Source organism: Choristoneura fumiferana, chromosome 26 (genome assembly GCF_025370935.1).
Source record: "Choristoneura fumiferana chromosome 26, NRCan_CFum_1, whole genome shotgun sequence".
Lineage (NCBI taxonomy): Eukaryota > Metazoa > Arthropoda > Insecta > Lepidoptera > Tortricidae > Choristoneura > Choristoneura fumiferana.
In genome coordinates, this window is record NC_133497.1 from 3816859 (window position 1) to 3842937 (window position 26079).

The 26079-nt window shown below is 40.0% G+C and overlaps 1 protein-coding gene across 4 annotated transcripts in view; it reads left to right on the forward strand.

Moving 5' to 3' along the window:
* LOC141442620 (coagulation factor IX-like) overlaps window positions 1-26079 on the forward strand; it is a 69212-nt gene that overhangs the window by 2533 nt on the left and 40600 nt on the right. The window contains exons 3-9 of one of the 4 annotated variants that reach the window (XM_074107642.1): window positions 3959-4174; window positions 5554-5675; window positions 7368-7544; window positions 7961-8120; window positions 9493-9673; window positions 11767-11832; window positions 12709-13151. In XM_074107642.1, the coding sequence (XP_073963743.1) occupies window positions 3959-4174; window positions 5554-5675; window positions 7368-7544; window positions 7961-8120; window positions 9493-9673; window positions 11767-11832; window positions 12709-12778 (992 nt within the window). In that variant the 3' untranslated portion in view covers window positions 12779-13151. Of the gene's footprint in view, window positions 1-3958; window positions 4175-5553; window positions 5676-7367; window positions 7545-7960; window positions 8121-9492; window positions 9674-11766; window positions 11833-12708; window positions 13152-26079 lie in introns of those variants that run through there. The other 3 variants (XM_074107641.1, XM_074107644.1, XM_074107643.1) reach the window with 3 other exon arrangements.

Genomic DNA, 26079 nt, shown 5'->3' on the forward strand with positions numbered 1-26079 from the left:
CTACCTTTGTGAAGCTCAACACGGTTTAAGACAGAGACATTCTGTCTATACCAACTTGCTGACTGTGGTTGACTCCATTTCTGAGCATTTGGATAGGAGAACACAGGTCGACCGACGTGTTATACTTCGGCTTCAAAAAGGCTTTTGATCGCGTGGAAAACGATATTCTACTCACGAAGCTACTTATGTGGCATTGGTTTTATCTTCAAAAAACCGGCCAAGTGCGTACTCGCACTCGCGTAGTTCTACTGAACTCGCGCACCGAGGGTTCCGTGCACGTTATTAAATTTTTATTTTTTATTTTTTTTATTATGTGATAACTAAACATTTAAGCCTTTCGCAGTTTTTTCTTTATCTCAGGCTCTAAGACGTTGATCCGTACCGTAACAAATTTCAAGATTCTGAGTTCACGGGAAGTACCCTGTAGGCAGGTTTTGATTCCCTTGCGAGTGTCGAAAATTCATAGACTGGAGTATTTGATATTAATTTCAGCTTGATATCTCCATGCGTTCCTGAGAAAAAGGGCCTTGACAGACAGACAGACAACAAAGTGATCCTATAAGAGTTCCGTTTTTTTCCTTTTGAGGTACGAAACCCTAAAAACAAAAATCATGTTTGGTTGCGATAATTTAATTAGTCAATTTGTAATTTCATTAAATAATAACAGTATTGTTCCATACATTTTTTGAATCACGAATATTACAATCGAATTGAGAATCAAAATCGACTCAAGCCTAGATTGTTTATGAATTAAAAGAAACTTTAACTGTCACTGTCAGTAATTTATTGAAACAGGTTTTACGCCGACAATTCGATTTGTAGCATTCGAAGATGGCGGATGTAGACAATATCTAATTTTGGTATTTCTGTTTATTTGGCTAGTTGAAGTATAATTTTGTTTTAATTTTGGTAGTGTGTAGTTTTGATTTTGTCTGTGCCGTTGACCAACAGTGGTGTAGCGGTATAGCACGCGGTACGGAATACCGAGGACCTGGGTTCGATTCCCAGTGTTGGTCTTATTTTTTTGGTTTTTCTGTGCATCTATATTTCACTTTGTATTTTCAATTTAGGTTTTACGGGATGACCGTAAAAGTAAAAATTTGGAATTGAAATAAAAAATACAAAAAGATTCCAAACAACCAATCTTAATTTTGACAGTGTTCTATGCGGCGATTAACCTTAACAGTGAACAGTGATCACAAAATTCTATATTGCTCTCGTGTCTGACTTTTTTTCATGCGCATGTTGTCTCCACGTGGTTTCTGGATTTTTTCTATCAAGTTGCAAAAAGTAAAATCACCGTACAACATCCCTCTCAAAGAGAGTTTACTTTAGCACTGGCGAAATTGTCCTATAGGACAGAAAAGACATATTTAAAAAAATAAATAGAAGAAGAGGTTTTATGCCACTACCTAACTTGAAAATACAGGTAGATCTGTCATATACGTTTTATAGAAAACTTATGATTAGTTTATGATGCATGTTTGCATGTAGATTACGACGAATCAGGAACAATTCGATTTAAGTAGTAACAAATTATTGGCAGCAAACCATGTAGATTTCCGGCTGTCCGTCTGTCAAGACCCTTGTTCTCAGGAACGCGTGGAGGTTCAAGCTGAAATTCAAATCAAATACTCAAGTCTACTGTCTTTGGAGCTGTGAAAAAATCACTTCTAAGTTAACTCAATTAACAGATACAGCCGTTTATGCTGCAAATTTTCGACACAAGGGAATCAAAACCGACAGGGTAGGTACTTTTCGCGAACTCAGAATCTTGAAATTTGATACCAAGCAATAATATTCATATTAAGATTCAGTTGCAACTGCAAACTAAACTCAATGGAGTGTAGCTACCCCCCCTTTTAGGGATTGAATTTTTAAAGCCTATAACGTGGCCGGGGATTTTCTCGACATAATATAAAGTTTGCAACAAAATCCGTTCAGTTGTTTCCACGTGATGCGCGGTCAAATAAACGACAAACAGATAAACAGAGAGAAATTCTAAAACTGTAGGAATGGGATGTGTTCTGTTAACAATTCTAATTATTTCATACCAGCCAACCTTTTTTTGGATATCTTCGATGTACAGACTTTCGACTTTTCAGCTTTATTATACAAGGTGCACGTGAGCATTACGAGAGATTATAATCACGAATTCCTGAGGCTATAAGGAGTAATAAATGTTATATGAACCCAGGTACAAATGTGCTTAGTTTTTGAGATATTTCCATTTTTATGCAAAAAAGTTTATATGAAAGTAGTGGAGGTGCTGGGATTATGTATTTATTATGTATGAAAAAATAAAAAAGTTAAAAAACATAATTCGACCTAGGTTTATTTAACATTTATTACTCCATATAAACCAAAAAGACCTTCCTGCAATCAACAAACGTATCAAAAACCTAATACGACAGCAGCTGAGACAGAGGAAGAACAAGATCATTCTGGAAACCATCGAAAAGCATAAAAAGCTAAAAGTTTGTAGAAAGCAGTTGAATAGACCCCTCAGCGAATTTATAAGTTGTGTACAGAAGACAACTTAGTTACAACCAATCGTGAAGACGTTTTGAAAGTGGTGGAGAATTACTACTCTAATTTATACAGTTCTTGTACACCAAGGCCTGATATGCAGCGGAGGGATCCTAGGGCGCCTTTGATCAGGACCGAACCACTGAACCGAGGACCTGCCTGAGATAAGTTTGTAGGAGATCAAACATGCACTTAAGCTCATGAAGTCAGCAAAGTCCCCAGGCAAAGACAAGATAACGTACGAGTATCTTAAATACGGAGGAAGGCCAGTGCTCAAGCAACTTAAGCTATAAGGTCCTATTCGAAGGTGTAGTACCACATGCATGGCAGAATGCGGTCGTGATACTACTTCATAAAAAAGGTGATATAACCAAACTTGAAAAGCTTCTCGACTGGTCAGATAGAGGTATTAATGTCAACGGTGAACGCCTTACTCATCTTTGATTTACAGACCACATAGTTGTTTTTGCGGAAGACTGGACCCGGGCTAAGGCTGAACACATCAAAAACTAAAATAATGTGCAAGAGCCCCGACATAGATCACATCACCGTGCATGGACATACCATAGACAGGGTAGAAAAATATGTCTACTTGGGGCAGACCTTGAATCTTGACAAATTCGGACAAAATAGCGAGATTGAGCGCAGCATCCGCCTATATAGGCCGGGGTTCTTTTAGTAAATTGTCTGATGTGTTCAAGGGTACCAACATTCCCATTAACCTGAAGCGCCGCACATTTGAGCAATGCGTACTTACAGTCATGGTCTACGGAGCCGAGTCATGGACACTTACAAAGCAGATGATGCACAAGCTCCAAGTTGCCCAAACGGCTATGGAACGGGCGATGTTGGGTATTTCTCTCCGTGACCGAATTAGGAACACGGAGATCCGGAGAAGAACAAAGCTTACCGACATAGCCCAAGTCATTGCTACCAGAAAGTGGAAATAGGCAGAACCACAGGTGGAGTAGACGGGTGCTTGAGTGGAGGCCAAGAACGGGACACAGAAATGTGGGCAGGCAACCGACGCGTTGGACTGACGATCTTGTTAGAGTGGCTGGGAAGAACTGGATGCGATGGGCACAAGACCGAACGGAATGACGTGCATTGGAAGAGACCTACACTCAGCATTGGGTGGATAATGGTTGAAGAAGAGAGAGAAAGAGAGAGCGACTCCATATGGCCTCAGGAATGCGTGATTGAAATCTCTCGCAATGCTCACGAGCACCTTGTATATATAGATCAGATGGGTAACACGCCTTTTTTGGCACCAAAAATTACTTTATTTTTTTTACTTTCGGCAAGTTCCACCGTGGCAGACTATCAAATTAGGACTTAGCATCACTTTTATGGCAAATCGTTGTGCATTTCATCGCGGCATCAAGTTGGTAGGTACGAAATTTTGCAGTTGGCGATTCATCTATTTCAGCCAGCCGTGCCTTAATCAGAGGGAAACCTGTGCGTCCATTCGATGAATTGGACAAACACAAGAGACGACGGACAACACCGACATCTATCGGCGCGCACCATCCAACAACAAACGGCCCCTCTATGTTGTGGCACGTCGGTGTATACAGCAAGCGCTTCACTCCATACAAGCAGATTTGTGGTGGTACCCTGGTTACCATGAAAGCTGTCATTTCAGGTAATAGCTACTCCAGACCCTATACGAAGTGCGAAATTCGAATTTGCTATCTCGCCCGTCCCGCTGACGCTAAATAATAATAATAATAATATTAACAAATCTTTACCTTACATTATTTAATACGAGAGCGACAGGGACGGTACGATACGAACTTCGATTTACGAATTTCGTAGTCGCCCCCCCAGGATTCAGTCAAGTAACGTACAGACACGTGCATTCATAATTATGTAAATGATTGCCCATTCGCAATAGTACATTGTGTCTTAAGGGCGGTAAATAAGGATTCGAATTTTAGACTAAACATAGTTCTTAGCATTAGCTATGGTAGACGACTCGAAAAAGAAATGATAATCAGTGGGGTTACTGCGAAATTCGAAAATCGAAGTTCATATCGTATCGCTGAGGCTAATGCTTATTTAATACAAGAATGAGAGGGATGGTACATACGATACTAACTTCGATTTGGGACTTTGTAGTAAAAGGTGACTGCCACCTTTCCTTGCAAATTACGAGCAACGTCAAGAACGTGTATACATTTGTTGTGAAAAATTAAGGAACCGTAATGTATACCATGTTAATGACACTGCGTTGTAGATATTATTTAGAAATCGTCACGTATGTTTAAAAAAGGGAGCAAAAACCGTATACAATATTAAGATTGAGGTTGTTTACTTATTTTTCCTAAAAATATCGTTTAAGTACATTACTTTTGTGGGTTTCGTGGGTACATAAGTTTCAATGTTATGCGTGTGTACTTAGTTAAAAAATCTTGTGTAAATATATATAATTTTGCAAACGGGGAATCGTTTACATATTAATGCACGTGACTGTACCTAAGCTGAATTTTAGTTGTTTGCCAGCATCCCCGATGTCAGTAAAAATTAAGCAAAGTTTGAACCCCCTTGCTTAAGTAAGCAAATATAAATACAAAATAATTTATAACAAAAAGAAACAACATTTATACAACTTTGTTATCCGCTAATCCGCTAGAGGGCAAACTAGGCTAAGCCTGGGGGCTACTACGAAATCCGAAAATCGAAGTTCGTATCGTACCGTCCTTCTCACTCTCGTATTAAATAATATAAGCGTCAGCGTTGAACTTCATAATATATGGCCTGTATCTTGGCCCTCTGCCTCGGTGCGGTTGACAAAAGTTATTAACATATATATATACATAAATTTTGCTTTTGCACGCGGCAACCTATGTCTATTTAAACTATCTTTATTCCAAAAATCACGTCGATTCGTCGCTCCGTTTCGACGTGAAAGTCACACACTTTCGCATTAGTATGGATGGATATCTTAAAACTACAAGTTTAAGTGTGTGTGTGTGTGTGTAAAAATAAGGAATTTTAGACTAACGATTGCAATATTTATAGCGGCGCATTGCTTCTGGAGTGACGTTGAAGGCGCAATGCCAGCAGAGGATTTTGCGGTGGGCACCGGCAAGCGGTTCCGACCTTGGGATTTTCTCCAAGACAACTTTAGCCAGAAGTCACAAGTATGTTATGTTCAGTTGAAACCATTTTGTGACAATTTACCGGCGATCGGATAGCCTAGTGGTTAGAGAGCCTGACTACGCAGCTTGAGGCCCCGAGTTTGATTCCCGGCCGGGGCAGACATTTGTGTGAATAATACGAATGTTTGTTCTCTGGTCTTGGATGTTTAATATGTTCATCCACCATTACCTCTCATATTTCGTTTTCTAGATTTTTTTTACCGTACAACGGCAAAACCTACTAGACACTGGCAAAATTGTCCTCCAATGGACAGAGCCATATTTTTATAAAGACACAACAAGTACCTATGTATTTATCTATTTGAGTATGTTTATCCGTTGCTTAGTACCCATAGTACTCGTAGTTTGGGACTAGGTCAATAGGTGTCAATAATGCCTCATGATATTTATCTATATTAATTTTCCTTTGTGACCTACTGTTAAATTTATATAATTTACATGTATCTTGTATCTATGGACCAACATACTCGTAGCTCGAAGGATATGCAAGTTGAAGTGGCAACGGGCCACATCGCTCAAAGTACAGAACCGTTTGGGGAGAAAAGTACTTGAGTGACAACGAACCGTAAGACGAAGCATTGGCAGGCCTCCCACCAGGTGGATTGACGACATCGTGACAGTTGCGAGCATGGATGTGATTGGCGAGTTGTCGTTCATTGTGGCGTTCTACATGGGGAGGACATTGTTCAGCAAGGACGTGTTCTGATACCAATTGTAAGTCTTGTTTTATCATATCAATGTTGTTGACTTCTCCTTCCGTTGAGGTAATAATGTCAGGGTAGAGCAGTAAGACTCTAGGGGTTCAATTTGAGTAAAACGAAATGCAAGTTTTTAGACGTATAAGTATGTAGCCCCTAAGGCTTTACTGACAGAAATCAGAAACTCGAAGGGTCGCGGATATGAAAGAGTTGAGTTGGAAGGCGTTTCCTGGGCAGGCTTCCCTGGATCAGGGTCCGAAGCGCAGGTCGCCGGTGCTGGACGAAGGCTGGAGGCAATAGGGGCTCCAGGGCCAGCAAGCAGCAGCAGCCCTTGCAGAAGAGGAAGGGCAGCTAGGGGCTTCGGTTCCAGGCAGCCGTGCAGAAGGTGTTGGTGTAAGCGGTGATGAGTCAGTCCCAGACCGTACTGTGCCGCCCTGAAATTAGCACTTGTTTAGGCAAGGTCCAGGTGGCCTTTTCTGCCAACCATCCAACCGGCGTGAAGATAAGCTTCCTAATCATCAGGTCAGCCGTAATGTTGGAGGTGGTAGAAGATCGTTCGAAGAATTATTAAAATAGGAGTACAAAAACTAAGGTAATTTAAAATTGAAAAGGAAAGTTCGTTAAAATACAAATATTATTATGGTTGAACCCATTTTAATGAAGCATAACTAAGAACCAACGTAAGGAAACACGCTTTAGGTAACTTAAAAAACCGCATTGAAATGGTCAATCTGTTTGAGAGCTACGATACCACCGACAGAAAGACTTACTGACTTAAAGTCAAACTTATTCACCCTTTTACTGTTTAGCATCTATCCATACGTTGTCTGTCTTCTAGCTATTGCTTAATCCCGCCCGACCTATTTCAGACTACACTTTTTACACTACACTCCCTATATTAACTATACAGAAAGAGTAAATCGAACTATAGCACCTTCTACAAATTTATCGGTGTCCAATCATTTCCCTGTTTCAGGTGTCAGCGATCCACATCCCAGTCCGATACCATGACGCAGCCACCAGCTACCAGGAGGATATTGCCGTCTTGCTTCTGGCTCAGGAGTTCACGGTCAGCCAGGCGGTCCGTCCGGCCTGTGTCAACTTCGACGAAGATTTTGACAACGAACAATTGAAGGAAGGAAACTTAGGAACTGTTAGTATGCCGTAGACTGAGCACAATATAATACTGACTGAAATAAAACCCATTACGTTTGTGCAACACATACGTGTTTTACCCAGACCCATGCAGATATGCTGACGTGTTTTCTGAACGATAAAAGTTTAATGTCAAAATGAAAATGTAAAATATTATTCAAGACATAAAATAACAAAATACAAAAAAAAGGTGATATACAAAGTAGTACAACTATGTTGTGTGCCCGAAATGGTCCCGCCTCAGCATAAATGCAGACTCCTCGGATGGAGTCAGCGCTGGTCTTCCGGAGAGACCATTAGACCATAATATGAAAAAGTAATGCCTGAACGAATCAAATACGAGTACCTACAACACTTGCTACAGCATGGGTGGCCTTTTGTGCTCTGTCCTTTTACCCTTATTTCTTCTTCCAGGTCCTGGGCTGGGGGCTGACAGAGGAAGATGGAGGTCCCTCACAAATACTCAACTTCGTGGAGCTGCCCACCGTCAGTATTGAGGAGTGTCTGAAAAGCGCTGACGCGAGCTTCCTCCGCTACATCACCAGCGACAAGATCTGCGCAGGCGTCACTACCGGTAACAAGAACTTTGATCATCATCATCATTGTGGAAGACGTCCACTGCTGGACATGGGCCTTCCTCAAAATTGTTTGTTTATTTATTACCTTATTCAAAATAAAAAAAACGTAACTACATGAAAGGTCCGTCTACATCCTTATATAATTTTCTCAAACATGCTCGGAAATGTATGCGTTAATGTCACGAAATGGAGAAATGAAGTTTTTCATTTATGGCTCCCTACCACCTCCCTACATAACTTCTTGGCCTAGGCCATGAAGTATGTATGAAAATCCATTATTGTCCGCTGCTCTAACTTTTTAATTTTGCTTACTAACATTAAACTGACAAAGGAAAAATTACGAACAGCCAACCACCACTACTCTGTAAGCATTTGCGATACTGCGATGCGATGCGATGCGATGCGATGCGAAGTGATGCGATGCGATGCGAAGCGATGCGATGCGAAGCGATGCGATGCGATGCGATGCGATGCGATGCGATGCGAAGCGAAGCGAAGCGATACGATGCGATGCGAAGCGATGCGATGCGATGCGAAGCGATACGATGCGATGCAAAGCGATGCGATGCGATGCGTTGCGAAGCGATGCGACGCGATGCGATGCGAAGCGATGCTATGCGATGCGAAGCGAAGCGATGCGATACGATGCAAAGCGAAGCGATGCGATGCGATGCGATGCGAAGCGAAGCGATGCGATGCGATGCGAAGCGATGCGATGCGATGCAATGCGAAGCGATGCGATGAGATGCGATGCCATGCGAAGCGATGCGACGCGATGGATTCAAAAGTCCGCAATAAATAATTTGTATTTGTATTTGTATTTGATGCGATGGGATGCGATGCGAAGCGAAGCGATGCGATGCGGTGCGATGCGATGCGATGCGATGCGAATGCGATGCGATGGATGGATGGATGGATGAAATATTTCCTCACATTGTTTGAGAAAAGCACTATACAAACCTCGGCCAGAACAGGGATTGCTGGACTCGGTTTATCGTTTACTCGTCTACCCCGAACTCGACCATCAATCCCTTACTTCATGGCCTCTGCAGTAATGTACTAATATACAACAGACTATTACTCACATACTAGTACCTACTTTACGGTCACGATTTCTTTAGTTCATGTTAGTAGCTTCTTCTTAGTCAAACCTGGGATCTTGTTAGGACCATAATCTATCTTAAAAACAATCAATGCTTACTACACAACCATACAATCAGACAGCTCAACATGTCAACAACGTTAGTTTCATTTTTAGCTGAAGCGAGCGCTGTGATCGTTTCTGCTCCCCTCCACCAGTTTTGCACCTCGAGCAGGCGGAAACTTCGAGAGATGGACACATGCTCAGAATGCTTGTAATTTTGCCAGGTAAAGCCCTCTGTCGTGGTGACAGTGGCGGCGGATTTGTGTTTACGGAGCAGAGAGGATCAGCGCCCGTCCCGTTCCTGCGCGGGGTGGCGTCCACCGCGCCGCGAAACGAGCACCGCTGTAACGTGTACGCCCTCGCTGCGCTTACGCATGTTCGCAAGCACCGAGTATTCCTGCGACGGTACGTACCTAATACTGTAAAAAAAGGTGATGTTAGCAAACTAGAGTAGTTTATGTTGTACAAATAGTAAGTAATATTTAAAATAAATCGTTCCCATCTACCTAAAATTAATTTTCACAGCTGAAAATTTCCTTAAGGGTTCATTCACTGGTGCGCTTGCCCTAGTCGTTTGGTAAGCGAATCCTGACAAGGCTTTCAGCGACACCGTGTTTTTCAGGCTCGGTTCGTGGAAGCGTATTCTGAGCTAAAGCGTGCTAATGCTATTGCTAGATAGCTAAGCGACGCCACTGCGTATCTTAATTAATTCATAAGTTTATAAATTTCGATATAACGATTTATCAAATAAGCAAATTTGCCAATAGTAATTGATTTGCAGGTAGGACCTTGTGCAAGGTCCGCCCGGATTGCTACCACCATCTTGCTCGCTAATCCTGCTGTGAAGCAGCAGTGCTTGCACTGTTGTGTTTCGACGTGGAGAGTAAGACAGCCGTTGAAATTACTGGCACTTGAGGTATCCCATCTTAGGCCTCTAGGTTGGCAACGCATCTGCAATACCCCTGGTGTTGCAGATGTTTATGGGCGCTGGTGATCTCTGACCATCAGGAGACCAACTTGCTTGTTTGTTTTGAACACTATTTTTTATTATAAGAGGAAGACAAACGAGCAAGCGGGTCATCTGATGGGAAATGATCACCAGCGCCCATCAGTACCAACTACTCAAGGAGAGATCCCGTTGCCGGCCTTTTAAGAAAGTTTAAGTCCTTTCCTTGAAAGCCCCAACGTCATAGTTGTCCGTAAACACTGCAGACGTGTCGGAAGTATCGAAGGAAACGCATAGTGGTAGACCGCCATTCATCCGTTATTGACCGTGATAGGTACAGAAGATCAGTGCCGCTCTGGGGTAGAGCAAGATGGAAGATTTTCCAATTTCCAATGCAAAATTAAATTATAATGTCGCCTTTTGAGAGGCGCGGAAGCGGTGTAGACAATCCACCTTGATCAAGGGCTAGAGCTGCTGCTTTTGACGAGACGAGAGAAGATGATGTTCGAAATAAAAAAAAAGAAGTTCGATATATAGGCTTGCGTTTGACCAAAATCACGCCTGATGATAAGCGAAGATGTGGACTAAATGGAACACGCCTTCCTAGTAAAATGCCCATTCACCCTACGAGTATATTTGAAGACGGCCAGATTGTAGTGATCACTGATCAGGAAACACAGAAGCCGGCAGAGCATTCCACTCCTGAGCTGTCCGATAATAAAGGACGAGCGAAAACGCTTTGTGCCAATGTTAGGGATGCTGACAACATAGGGGTGCAGACCGCGCCAACTTCTGGTCGACCTGTGAAAGAAAGGAGCTATGGAATAAGACTTTACGCACGCACATTTTAGATACTAATAGACGGGGCCATCTTAAGTTTTTCACCTTTATCTTGTTTGTGATTGTCAAAAGTTGTTCCTGCGGCCATGTTCTACGAGTACTAAGTCCCAGCGCACAAAATTTTATTAAAGAAGTGCAAAAGCGCCTGGTCGACACTACTGGAGACCAAAGGGCTGGCAGCTATCTCTCTCAACGAATTGCCATCGCCATTCAACGAGGGAATGCTGCTTTGCAGGTGGTAGGGCCTTGTGCAAGGTCCGCCCGGATTGCTACCACCATCTTGCTCGCTAATCCTGCCGTGAAGCAGCAGTGCTTGCACTGTTGTGTTTCGGCGTGGAGAGTAAGACAGCCGGTGAAATAACTGGCACTTGAGGTATTCCATCTTAGGCCTCTAGGTTGGCAACGCATCTGCAATACCCTGGTGTTGCAGTTGTCTATGGGCGGTGGTGATCTCTTACCATCAGGAGACCCACTTGCTCGTTTGCCATCCAGTCGAATAAAAAAAAAAAGCCTTGGGCACCATGCCACGGGGGCCTTTTATAGATTTAATTTAGTAGGTATTAAGTTTTTAAGTTAGGTAGTTAGTTTATAGTTAAGTTTTATATGGTTATTTTTTCTTTTAATTCTTGTATTTCATGTTAATAAATTAGATTTATGGATTTTATAAATAAGTTATCGTTGTGTGTTGTAAATTAACTTTTCTTTTTTACAGATACATCCCAAGCTTGGAAGACGAGTGCAAGAGGCATTACCCTATAGCAGATGCCTTGAAAGTTAGGTAAAACGATTTGTTTATTTTTTTTATTGTTAAACCCAAACCTACAGGGTACTTCCCGTGAACTCAGAATCTTGAAATTAGGTACGAAGCAACGTTTTATAGCACAGCTAAAGGAGAAATTGCGAAAAGCATAAATTTATAGTTGCATCATATAATAATAATATTTTTAATAATTTGCACGGAACCCTCGGTGCGCGAGTTCGACTCGCAATTGGCCGGTTTTTTTTGCATTAGTTTTTTTTGCATTAATTAAACAGATGTGGCACCAAGAAGTCGTCAAGATCATCCCCATCATTATTTCCTCGACAGGTATCGTCCCAAAAACCCTTAAAACAGCACTTAAAATGTTAGACCTTCACGACAACTCATATATACCCCTACAAAAGTCAATAGTCCTAGACACATGCTCTATAGTACGCCGATTCTTAAATCCAACTTCTTTACCAGTTTATAACGATTAAGACAGACAAACACAAATAACAAACCGATACAACATACACCACACTGACACAAACATCACACAAATAACTTAAAACACAATGGTTACATGATACTTGGCATGTGCCCGTATCATGAACCAAAAAAAAAACCGACTTTAAGTCGAGATTCTTTAAAAATAACAAAATAATAATAATAAATTTATTTCAGACCAAGGATCCATGTTATTGTTAGTATAGCAATGATCATTTACATTCTTTTGGTATCATAAGTAATATTAACTGTGTTTTAAAACGTTTTTCAATAAAAAGACTCGTCAAGATTGTTTACCCTTTTTCTAATGCTAAAAAAACGAAGTATTGTCTATAACCCGATGAACCTCATAATTAATTATTAGATCTTTTACTTGATTGTAAAATTATGTTTTTCTTCTGCCAGGTACAGCCAGAACGAGCCTGCGGCCTGCGAGCCGTGCAAATGTGTCTTTAACAATGCTACGACTTCTTAGAAAGAGACTGTTTTTTTGGGGTTCCACAGTGCTGGGTACAGTACAGGGTTACTCAAGCATTTCAACAGCCATTATCGTGGTCACATTCACATTTTGTTATGAATGGGCTGTAAAGTAGAATTTGTTGACATTTTCGATTTTTTTTTAGATGATCCGTACTTCCTCTAGGTAACATGGAAACTGTAACAGCATCTTCTGCCATGTCAACAGAAATGTGCTCACGAAAATCAAATAAAATGCTCGAATAATCACCCCCGTCCGCGGCTTAGCTTACACATTGTCAGCGCTGCAAATTTTGCATGAGTTTATATGTTAATAACATAACGTCAATAAAGTAATAAAATATTACTTAAAAAAAACCTCTACATGTTTTTTTTCCCTGACTGAACCCAGAGATTGGAGTATCGTTGGATAAGTCTTTGAAAAAACATATAAGTTAAGTTTTAGGCAGTTATCTCACCGCCGGCGAGGAAACGATTAAGATTGGTTTTTTGGAATCTTTTTGTATTTTTTATTTCAATTCCAAATTTTTACTTTTACGGTCATCCCGTAAAACCGAAATTGAAAATACAAACTGAAATATAGATGCACAGAAAAAACAGAAAAATAAGACCATGACTGGGAATCGAACCCAGGTCCTCGGTAATCCGTACCGCGTGCTATACCGCTACACCACTGATGGTCAACGGTACCGACACGAATTTCCCTATGCACCTCATATCTCAGCTTGTGTTTCTTACTTAGTCACTTAAGCAGCGACGCTAGCGACATCTATGCCGTAAGCCCTCAAACTTTTTCGGCATTCCTTTGGAACTAACCGCTCACCCGGACAAGAGATATCGTTTCTAAGCAATCAAATTAAGATTGGTTTTTTGGAATCTTTTTGTATTTTTTATTTCAATTCAAAATTTTTACTTTTACGGTCATCCCGTAAAACCGAAATTGAAAATACAAACTCCCAGTGATGGTCTTATTTTTCTGTTTTTTCTGTGCATCTATATTTCAGTTTGTATTTTCAATTTCGGTTTTACGGGATGACCGTAAAAGTAAAAATTTGGAATTGAAATAAAAAATACAAAAAGATTCCAAAAAACCAATCTTAATTTGATTGCTTAGAAACGATATCTCTTGTCCGGGTGAGCGGTTAGTTCCAAAGGAATGCCGAAAAAGTTTGAGGGCTTACGGCATAGATGTCGCTAGCGTCGCTGCTTAAGTGACTAAGTAAGAAACACAAGCTGAGATATGAGGTGCATAGGGAAATTCGTGTCGGTACCGTTGACCATCAGTGGTGTAGCGGTATAGCACGCGGTACGGATTACCGAGGACCTGGGTTCGATTCCCAGTGATGGTCTTATTTTTCTGTTTTTTCTGTGCATCTATATTTCAGAGGAAACGATTGGCTATCGACTATTTTCTCGCTCAAGAAACGAACAAAAGATATAAGATCCTGTGTGAGTAAAAGAGACACATACCTATATTAATAGTTGATCGCTGGCGGTACACACTGCCGGCGAGAACTCGCTCTTACATCATTTGTCGCAGCGACAAGACCTAAGACTCGCTGAGCTATAAAACTAGCTCTGCGATACTCGCTCAGCGCTGTTAGCTTGGCGGCCGCCCGGCTCGAGCGAGTAGAGCGAGTAATCGCCCGTCGTGCTCGAACACTCGCCCACTCGTTTCTACTTAGTTACTCGCTCTGCTCGCTTCTCGCTCATCGTCGGCGGTGGGACAAGTGCCACGGTAGTTGTCTCACCGCCAGCGAGGAAACGATTGGCTATCGACTATTTTCTCGCTCAAGAAGCGAACAAAAGATATAAGATCCTGTGTGAGTAAAAGAGACACATATATTAATAGTTGATCTCTGGCTGTTCACACTGTCGGCGAGAACTCGCTCTTACATCGTTTGTCGCAGCGAAAAGAGCTATAAAACTCGCTGGGCTATAGATATTCGCTTGGCGGCCGCCCCGCACGAGCGAGTCGAGTGGAGCGAGTAATCGCCCGTCGCACTTGAACACTCGCTTACAGCCAGCGACAAAACTACACTCGCTTCTCGCTGCTCACCCACTCGTTTCTAGTTACTCGCTCTACTCGCTTCTCGCTCATCGTCAGCGGTGGAACAAGTGCCTACGAGTGGTGCGTGGAGAAACATAGCAGCAGGCATTGATCGAACAACTCCCCAGAGCACAACGCTTTGGCAGATGGCTTTAGGTCTAAGTTACGTAGTTCAGACGTCAAAAATATTGTTAATATTGGGAACGCGAATAAAATACCCTGTTAAATTACGAAAAGTGGTAGGTGACCGTACATACTTACATAAGCATATGGCTTGAAGACATACATAAATACTTACTGTTATGCTTAGATAGGTAATAGAGAAATAGTTGCAGAGCTTCGTAAACCGTTTTAGAAAAAGTAACTGTATTCTAAACGCTTTTATTTAACCTGCAATGTTTGTATGTGTATATGTATATAATATAAGTACGAGTATGTACCTACGTGCGGGTCAAATCTTGCGTATTAAATTTGACCCACTTCCAGTAATAGCATTGACTTGAAATTTGGCACTTATAAATCTGGGACCCTAGTGAAAAAGGGGTTCAGTCTGCAGAAATTACCTACACAGCTATTTTCTATTTTATGTGTAAAGGAGTTTAAGTCGAAATCAGCTCGAAAATACAAACTGATACATGGATGCACAGAAAAACCAGAAAAAGAGACCAGCGCTGGGAATCGAACCCAGGTCCTCAGCAATCCGTGCTGCGTGCTATAACCCCTACACCACCGCTGGACAGGAATCTAGACACGAATTTTTCCTATGCATACATATCGCAGGTTGCTTATTTCTACTACGCTACTTATGCAGCAGCACCCACCGGTTTACATTTTAGTGGGGGGGACGCTCGATTTTAATGAAAATTTGCACTTTAAAGTTGAATATTTCGCAAACGAATCACTGAATCGAAAAGTCTTAGCAAACCCCTAATGGTTTTAAAAGACCTATCCAACAATACCCCACACTATAGGGTCGGATGAGAAAAAAAATTCGCCTCCACTTTACGTCTATGGGAGGTACCCTAAACAAAATTTTATTTTAATTTTTTATTGTACTCTTTTGTCGACATAGTTTACATATATGTATCCGTGCAAAATTACAGCTTTCTAGCATTGATAGTCCCTGAGCAAAGCCACGGACGGACGGACAGACAGACAGACAGACAAACGTGGCGAAACTATAAGGGTTCGTTTTTGCCATTTTAGCTCTGGAACCCTAAAAACGAGCATACTTATTTCTCAAAGAGCCGGCAACGCATTCTTAACTCAGCTTATGGATGTCCATGGGCGGCGAAGATTGCTTTCCATCATGTGACCCGCCCGCTCGTTTTCCCCCAATCATATAAAAAAAGCTACTACCCGTGTGGTGTCGGGTTAGAATAACACCTCTCCATTTCTTCCATGGATGTCGTAAGAGGCGACTGAGGACATAGGTTAAGGTACACCGTAGGCGACAGGCTAGCAACCTGTCACTATTGTACCGTTTTTGTCAAACTTGAAACCTAAAATTGCTAAAAGTGGCTCCGAAGCGGTAACGTTTCGTGTGCTCTGCCTACCCCATTTGGGAATACAGGCGTGTTGTTATGTATGTACTACGCTGTGATCATTTTTATTTTAAATTAAAGTTACACCATCATCATTTTTCTAGCCAACGATTATGATATGGTTTTTGAAAGACATCCAACGATACTCCACACACTGGGTTCAGTCAGGAAAAAAAACTAACTTACTAGATGTAAGAAGATGTTTGTTTGTAATTTATTTTATTACTTATATCAGCGTTATTAAAACTTAGGCAAAATTACCTTATCTTTCCACGGACGGGTGTGGCGAAACAATAAGGGTTCCTTATGGGACTGCGGAGACAAAAAAAATTTTTTCATCACACTTGCTCGTAAACAGTGTCATTACACGCAGGCTACTTTGGTTGCAACCCCCCAAATAAAACCCTCGACCTTAATGTGCTTGTCATGAAACCCGTGGTCGGTAAATGAGTCATTGCCCGTACTATGTTCATGTCATGAAGCCCGCGGTCGGTAAATGAGTTTGTTACTGCATGGTGTGCTGCTGCTCCGTGCGCGCGCTGCACAAGAGCGTTGCGTTGCGTTGCACAAGACCGTGGGCGCCAAACCGGTTTCGAGTCAACGGTGCTCAACGAAATCGGAATATGAACGCTCGTGTAACATGATAAGTTTCAATTTCGCGTGCAAGTCGTAAGAGTAGGCAACGATTTATACCTAAACTTGACTTTTGTTCGAGAGAGTCCCTTCTGTACGATAGTACTATTAGTTATTCTGTGGTAGTATACATGTCGACGAAATTCCTAGGCATACCGTGAAACGCCGCCATTTCATGATATGCCTAAACGTTGGCCAGGCATATCACGATGTGCCTGAGAAATAATACGGCAGATCGATTAGAGCAACGCATTCGTCGATATTCCTAGCTCTATACCGGGCACATCGTAAAATAGTTTATTTTTTGGCCACTGGTGGCGCTGCGTATGCAATGGCGGCCGTGACCAGCTGACCGGTCGTGTTTGTTTAGCGCGTGAAAAATGTCGGCGTCGCAACAAAATGATCCTTAAACCGAAACTAGTGATTGAATTCAAAATAGAAGTGCAAAAGAAGCTTTTGAACATCAGCTCCGTTCTTTTTATGTGAATCAAACGGATTCTGTGCACAATATAAAAAAACCATGGACGTCTGCCTACACACGATTAACTTCACCTTAAAGCTCATATTTATAATCAATGAGTTTCTATCATACTTGGGTACTTCTGTCATACCTAATTGGGTAGTTTTACGAGTGTTTCAACCGCTATCAGTTTCATCATCAGCCCAGCCTATATACGTCCCACTGCTGGGCACAGGCCTCCCCTCAGAATGAGAGGGCTTGGGCAGTTGCTACTCCTTTCTCAAAGGGCTGGCACGCATATCCGTAACTCAACCTTAAATGGCATGGATGTCCATGGGCGGCGGAGATTATTTCAATCAGGTGTTCCGCATGCATTGCCATGACTGGAATTGGGTCAAATTCAGTTGCAAGATTTGCCTTGTACATACACATGTACCTACCTACGTAGCAAGTAAAATGGAAGCTTATGTAATTAATCCATCCATGCTACTATTCAATGGTAGAAGTAAGTAGGTACATGTTTTATCATCATTTATCGGATTTTCAGAAGTGTTTGTTTATAAATGAAATAAATACCCCCTAGGTTTATCTAAAGGCAATCCTTCAAAGAATGATAATTTTGAATTGATAAGGTGATGTTGATAATATTGTAATGATATGTACGAGTATGACAGATCGCACGGTGTTAAAAAATAAATAATTTTAAAGCTGTTTCAATAAAAAACTACACATATATTCACAAAAAATTACAATTAATCCTTAAGTAATAGGATTGTAGCAGTTAATGTTTATAATATTACTCATAACTTTATTCAAAAATAACGTTTTATTTAACTTCTTTTTAAAAACGTTTAAAATATAATAATATACAAATATATGATATAAGACTGCAATCGATATTTCCATAAATTTTTTTTTTATATAATTTTGACAAAAATTTTGATAGTTGTCATTTTTTGCCCGCCGAAACGGTAGTTTTTAGAAATTTTAAAATGTTAATTGCTGTGAAACTGCAGCTGCAGAACAATAGTAGTAGCTCAGTTATGAGATTAGAATCGAAATTTAAAATGTTAATTGCTTTAGAACTGCAGCTGCAGAACAATACGAGTAGTAGCTCAGTTATGCGTAGAATCGAACTTTAAAATGTTAATTGCTTTAGAACTGCAGCTGCAGAACATACGAGTAGTAGCTCAGTTAGGAAGAATCGAACTTTAAATGTTAATGCTTAGAACTGCAGCTGCAGAACAATACGAGTAGTAGCTCAGTTATGCGAGTAGAATCGAACTTTAAAATGTTAATTGCTTTAGAACTGCAGCTGCAGAACAATACGAGTAGTAGCTCAGTTATGCAAGTAGAATCGAACTTTAAAACCTTATGGTCAAGGACACCCTGTACATTTCAATAAACAATGTTTGTGCAGAAAATGTTTTGGCATTTGAATCAGTGACGTTTTTGCTATCTCAAGAGCATTCAGGACATTAAGAGGTAAACAATAAGATAAGGATAACGAAGACCTAAGATTAATCTTCTATAATATAATCTGCGTTTCCACCTGAGATTGCGAGGATTTGCGAGAAATAGTTGATATGGAAAGTGACCCATTTCACTGAGATATTTCTGTGCTCGAACGAGTGAGAACGCCAATAGTTCGAGGGAAATGGGTAATTTCACCCGAGTTAGACAGTACAAAAAAATGTAATAATAAATTGAATTTCAGTATAGTATTCAGTAAATTGAATGGTGAGTTATGAATAAAAAACGAGTTAGTCTAATATGACGTAATAAGATCGTTTCAAACGGATTTCGGCGTTTAAAGTCAAAGTCAAAGTAAATATGCTTTATGAATGTCAGAGCTGCAGAAACAATAGAGTTCTAGTTCTGTGAGTAGTTATGTGAGTAGAATCGAACTTTGAAATGTTAATTGCTTTAGAACTGCAGCTGCAGAACAATACGAGTAGTAGCTCAGTTATGTGAGTAGAATCGAACTTTGAAATGTTAATTGCTTTAGAACTGCAGCTGCAGAACAATACGAGTAGTAGCTCAGTTATGTGAGTAGAATCGAACTTTGAAATGTTAATTGCTTTAGAACTGCAGCTGCAGAACAATACGAGTAGTAGCTCAGTTATGTGAGTAGAATCGAACTTTAAAATGTTAATTGCTTTAGAACTGCAGCTGCAGAACAATACGAGTAGTAGCTCAGTTATGTGAGTAGAATCGAACTTTGAAATGTTAATTGCTTTAGAACTGCAGCTGCAGAACAATACGAGTAGTAGCTCAGTTATGTGAGTAGAATCGAACTTTAAAATATTAATTGCTTTAGAACTGCAGCTGCAGAACAATACGAGTAGTAGCTCAGTTATGCGTAGAATCGAACTTTAAAATGTTAATTGCTTTAGAACTGCAGCTGCAGAACAATACGAGTAGTAGCTCAGTTATGTGAGTAGAATCGAACTTTGAAATGTTAATTGCTTTAGAACTGCAGCTGCAGAACAATACGAGTAGTAGCTCAGTTATGTGAGTAGAATCGAACTTTGAAATGTTAATTGCTTTAGAACTGCAGCTGCAGAACAATACGAGTAGTAGCTCAGTTATGTGAGTAGAATCGAACTTTGAAATGTTAATTGCTTTAGAACTGCAGCTGCAGAACAATACGAGTAGTAGCTCAGTTATGTGAGTAGAATCGAACTTTGAAATGTTAATTGCTTTAGAACTGCAGCTGCAGAACAATACGAGTAGTAGCTCAGTTATGTGAGTAGAATCGAACTTTGAAATGTTAATTGCTTTAGAACTGCAGCTGCAGAAAATACGAGTAGTAGCTCAGTTATGTGAGTAGAATCGAACTTTAAAATGTTAATTGCTTTAGAACTGCAGCTGCAGAACAATACGAGTAGTAGCTCAGTTATGTGAGTAGAATCGAACTTTGAAATGTTAATTGCTTTAGAACTGCAGCTGCAGAACAATACGAGTAGTAGCTCAGTTATGTGAGTAGAATCGAACTTTGAAATGTTAATTGCTTTAGAACTGCAGCTGCAGAACAATACGAGTAGTAGCTCAGTTATGTGAGTAGAATCGAACTTTGAAATGTTAATTGCTTTAGAACTGCAGCTGCAGAACAATACGAGTAGTAGCTCAGTTATGTGAGTAGAATCGAACTTTGAAATGTTAATTGCTTTAGAACTGCAGCTGCAGAACAATACGAGTAGTAGCTCAGTTATGTGAGTAGAATCGAACTTTGAAATGTTAATTGCTTTAGAACTGCAGCTGCAGAACAATACGAGTAGTAGCTCAGTTATGTGAGTAGAATCGAACTTTGAAATGTTTAATTGCTTTAGAACTGCAGCTGCAGAACAATACGAGTAGTAGCTCAGTTATGTGAGTAGAATCGAACTTTAAAATGTTAATTGCTTTAGAACTGCAGCTGCAGACAATACGAGTAGTAGCTCAGTTATGTGAGTAGAATCGAACTTTGAAATGTTAATTGCTTTAGAACTGCAGCTGCAGAACAATACGAGTAGTAGCTCAGCTATGCGAGTAGAATCGAACTTTGAAATGTTAATTGCTTTAGAACTGCAGCTGCAGAACAATACGAGTAGTAGCTCACTTATGCGAGTAGAATCGAACTTTAAAACCTTATGGTCAAGGACACCCTGTACATTTAAATAAACAATGTTGGTGCAGAAAATGTTTTGGCATTTGAATCAGTGACGTTTTTGCTATCTCAAGAGCATTCAGGACATTTTAAGAGGTATAACAATAAGATAAGGATAACGAAGACCCAAGATTAATCTTCTATAATATAATCTGCGTTTCCACCTGAGATGTGCGAGGATGCGTTGCGAGAATAGTAGATTGATAACCAAGGGTGGAAAATGACCCATTTCACCTGAGATATTTCTGGTGCTCGAACGAAGTGAGAGCGCCAATAGTTCGAGGGGAAATGGGTAATTTCACCCGAGTTAGATACTCTTCTTTTCATTTCGACTGCAGGAAAGTAAAATACTTTGTACACAAAAAATGAGAATAATAATAAATTGAATTTCAGTATTCAGTATTCAGTAAATTGAATTTACTTATATCCAACCTCCAACGGTACCTTTTCGACCTGGCCACTTGCCATGGCCGACTATAAAAAAAACGAGTTAGTCACGACCAAAGAGATGGAATATGTTCGTGACGTAATAAAGATCAAATTTCTTGTTTCAAACGGATGTTCGGCGTTCCACCTCCAGTATTGTATATAATCTCCTTGGTAACGACGTGCATCTAGATGGCCATGCCGAAACGTGAAAAAAAAGTGTCATTGACTCCGTGGCTAATTGAAGTTTAAAAAAAAATACTTTCCACCCTAGAGATGAAAACGCAAATTTCCACCCGGCTATCAACCCATGAAAATAAAACTTTCCGAACAGGAGAGATGAAAAACACATTTTCACGTTTCGGCATGGCCATCTAGATGCACGTCGTGCGTGACCAAGGAGATTATATAAAACACTGGAGGTTGAACGCCAAACGTCCGTTTGAAACAAGAATTTTGATCTTTATTACGTCACGAACATATTCCACCTCTTTCTTTAGCTAGGTTAAGAAAGAGGTGGAAGTCATTCGTGAAATGTGAAAGAATGAGATGGAATATACAAATCCGTAATCCTTGCACATCTCTGGTGGAAACACAGTATAAAATAAGTTTTTGGTAAAAAAATAATTTTTAATACAAGCTTTTTTTTGCTGACTGTACTTTTTGTTGACAGTCAGGTAAACTACATTTGCATACCAAATTTCCAGTCGATGCCATTAAGCGTTGAAGACTTCCGTCCTGCGGAGACGATCCTGGTCAGACTACCAGGATGTCACTACCAGATTATTGTATTGTCACGCAATTTACATAAGTGTACCAAATTTCAAGACAATCCGACTACTGGAAGTTGGTCGAATTTAACTTTCAAGATTTGACTACAGACAGACAGACAACGGGACAAGTGAAAGCTTGTAAAATAGTCGGAATTGCCTGCAGTGCAGAACTCTGCAGAACCCTGGGCACTGGGATCCAAAGTCTACATAGTGGAAAATTGGTGGGCCCTAGCTTGAGGGAAACTGCCTTAAATCTTTTAGTTACAAGCCAACGCACGTAAAAAGAGCTCTGGATGGCTAGTGGAGGGGATAAGTTTGCGCATCTGTCAACTAACAAGCCAATGGTGAGTCGGCCGCGCGCGCGCCTACGCCCCCTCTCGCTTCCCCCACTGCTCCGCCGCCAATTTGGTCCGTATTTCGCTCACTGCGCAGATATAAAGCCAGGAGCTATTTTTACGTGCGTTGATTTGTAGGGTGATGGCACCAATCATGGACAGTAACCATAAATGTTTTTTTATCCGTTAATCTAAATTTTAAGAAACGGACACTTTTTTTAACTAATAAATAACACTTCTGTTCAAATCATATAACTATAGTAACGTTTAAAAAAAAAGAAAAATGGTTTAGAGGGACAGGGTGCCCAAAATGATGCACAAAAGCATCATATTTGAATAGTTATTGTGATGCGTGTATTCGCTAATATATCAGTTTATAAAGATATAATGATTTTAACAAAAAAACGTTTTCATCATTCTGCCCCACCTGAGGGGTACTATTGGTACAGTGCAACAGCGGAGCGTGCATAAATATCTGACACGTCCTTCCGGCCCTAGAAATAGAGTCGTATCAGATATTAATGCACGCTTGTTGTGTCAGATATTGGTGCTGGTGACAGTACATAGTGCGGCGCAGTTTGATGCTTATTTAAAATTCTTAAGAACTGCAAGATATAACACAATCGAAATTGTTTTAATATGTACTTAAAATAAACAAGCAAAAACCATCTTATTTAATGAAATCACAAAATACACTTTAATAAGCGTGTAAACATTACTTGCAATTAATCTCTCAAGTTTCTTCAAAAAATAAGCAAGAAAACAATATTGCCATCATATAATTGGACTTTGCTACTTTCTTAATTATCTAAAGAGCCATATACAGATTAAACGGACTTTAAAATTCAACATTGTTATTGAATATAAGTATAGTAAAACATGATAGAACTTCCTATCAAAACGATTCACCTTTTTTCTTAAAATCTCTAAGTCTGATTAGAGATTCCACACTAACATCACTAACTTATATAATCTTTCACATATTTAACATAATCATAAGAACAATTATATATAAAAAGTTCGCTTATCATGTAACAATGCCCATTGTACATTATATCTAATCTACTGAAAATAAAAAAAGTGATATTGTTTTCTGAGATATGATATTTGATAGTTATGTCATACTATACTTAAATAAGCAACGTAATAAACATTAGTATTCTTCTTCTCGAATTTAATAAGTAAGAAATCTCTGATATTTATTTAAAGGTGAGTATTACTATTTGTGACGGGGTACTTTACGTTAACGGGGCAGAATAATACACTAAAGGGGCAGATTGATACGTATCATTGTACCCCACACCGACCGTCCTGAATCAAAGTGCCCCAACAGATTTCTTTTACAAACAATTTATTTATTAAATTATTTATTACTATTAATTTTAAAAACATATTTAAAAACACTTTTAAATATATTCACTTTTGTTAACATAAAACATCAAGTGGCCGGACAAGAATAGCTCCCCCCATCTCATTCCGTTGGTGTCGTAGAAGGCGACTAAGGAAAAATCCAGAAGACGGGCAGCAGCGTCTTCTGCGTAAACCATCAGCAAACACTGCGATCCCCAAGCCGCCTGCCAAGCGTGGGATTATGGCAACCCCCCCCCATAGCAAGTGGCAAGTTGTCGTTCATTGTGGCGTTCTAAGGGGGAGGCCTTTGTCCAGCAGTGGACGTCTTCGGGCTGATGATGATGATGATGATGAAAACATCAAAAACAACTAATAGAATGGTGCTGAGCCACGATCATATATCACGTAAATTTTTAGTAGGCGACAGTACAACACATTAACGCGCATTGAAGACCAACGGCGAACTGGTGGCGAATACCGCCACAACTATCATTCTAGTGATGTGCCAGACTTCGTAGCGTTTTTCGGTTTTGAAATAATGGTGCTGTATAAATATGCCCCATGTTTATATGTGCCCCACCTCCCCCTATATATGATTTGTATTATTGTTCAGGGTAAATTATTTCTAATTTAAACGGTAGAATAGAGGAACGGAGCCACAACTATCATTCTAGTGATGTGCCAGACTTCGTAGCGTTTTTCGGTTTGAAACAATGGTGCTGTATAAATATGCCCCATGTTTATATGTGCCCCACCTCCCCCTATATATGATTTGTATTATTGTTCAGGGTAAATTATTTCTAATTTAAACGGTAGAATAGAGGAAACGGAATCGCGTACCAGGGTGGACTTTTTCGTAATCAATTTCGCTATGATTACTTTGTCAGATTATTTATTTATTATGAGATAATATATACACTGATACATATAGATTTAGATAATATGTACACTGGAATGGATTGTCCACTCTGGTACGAGGTTCAGTTTCCTGTGCCCTAGTGTAAGGTTTCGGTTACAAAATACGTCTCGATCGCGTTCGCGTTAAAATCTCAATTTGTATGGAAACACGAACATCGCAAACGTTCCACTAGAGGCGCTGTTCGTGTTTGCATACAAAGTGAGACTTAAACGCGAACGCGATCGAGACGTATTTTGTAACCGAAAACTTACACTAAGGGCACTGGAGTACACTCGAACCAATTGAATGCTAACCCACTGTGGGTCATTTATTTATTTATTTATTGAAGATATATTTCACAGCATTACAGTCTAGACCAATACACTGAGAAACTACACAAATCACATCTTAAACTAAGGTACAATGAGAAGCTTTAAATAGGGTCACCAGTTTTCCTGTCATCCATCATCTCGCAAAACATTAATAATTGTGACATCGACGCTTGTGAAGGGAATTTATTATGACACTTACTGTGAGACGGTTATACGCTGTGTCAGGAACCAAATGGTTCCACTGCACACAGGTTGTCTAATAAACTCCACAGCGTTGTAGTTTTTCCCGAGCTTGGCTCGACTTTTCTTACTAGACTAGATAAGTAGCTTGCTTACACAATTTCAGCGCGTTAGTAAGGCGTGAAATGTGCGCGAAGACACTTGTCAGGTATGTCTTTTTGGACTTTAAGTATTAGAGGATCCGCAGTAAGGTCGACCTTCACTGAATTGATAACCGGATAAAAAATAAGTAATTAATTAATTCTATTTATGATCTTCTTTTTTGGCAACCCATACTATAGGTATTGGGTTTGGGTTAAATTAAAAAATTGGCTTATACAAAAAGTGTTCTACAATTTAAAAGAATTTTTTGAATGTGACGGAAGGAAGTGAAAAACAGTATTGTAAAAAAAAAAGTTGTATTTAGCTGATAAATATGTATGGTAGGGATATAAATATTGTACGCCCACATTGGGTAACTGTTGGAACTATTATATTATGTCATCTTTTGTACACAGTTTGACAATAAATAAATTATATTCTATTCTATTCTATTTATGTCCAGAAACTTATTTTATTTGATAAATAGTAAAGACGTCCACAATAAAATCGGGGCATTGTATCTTTGTA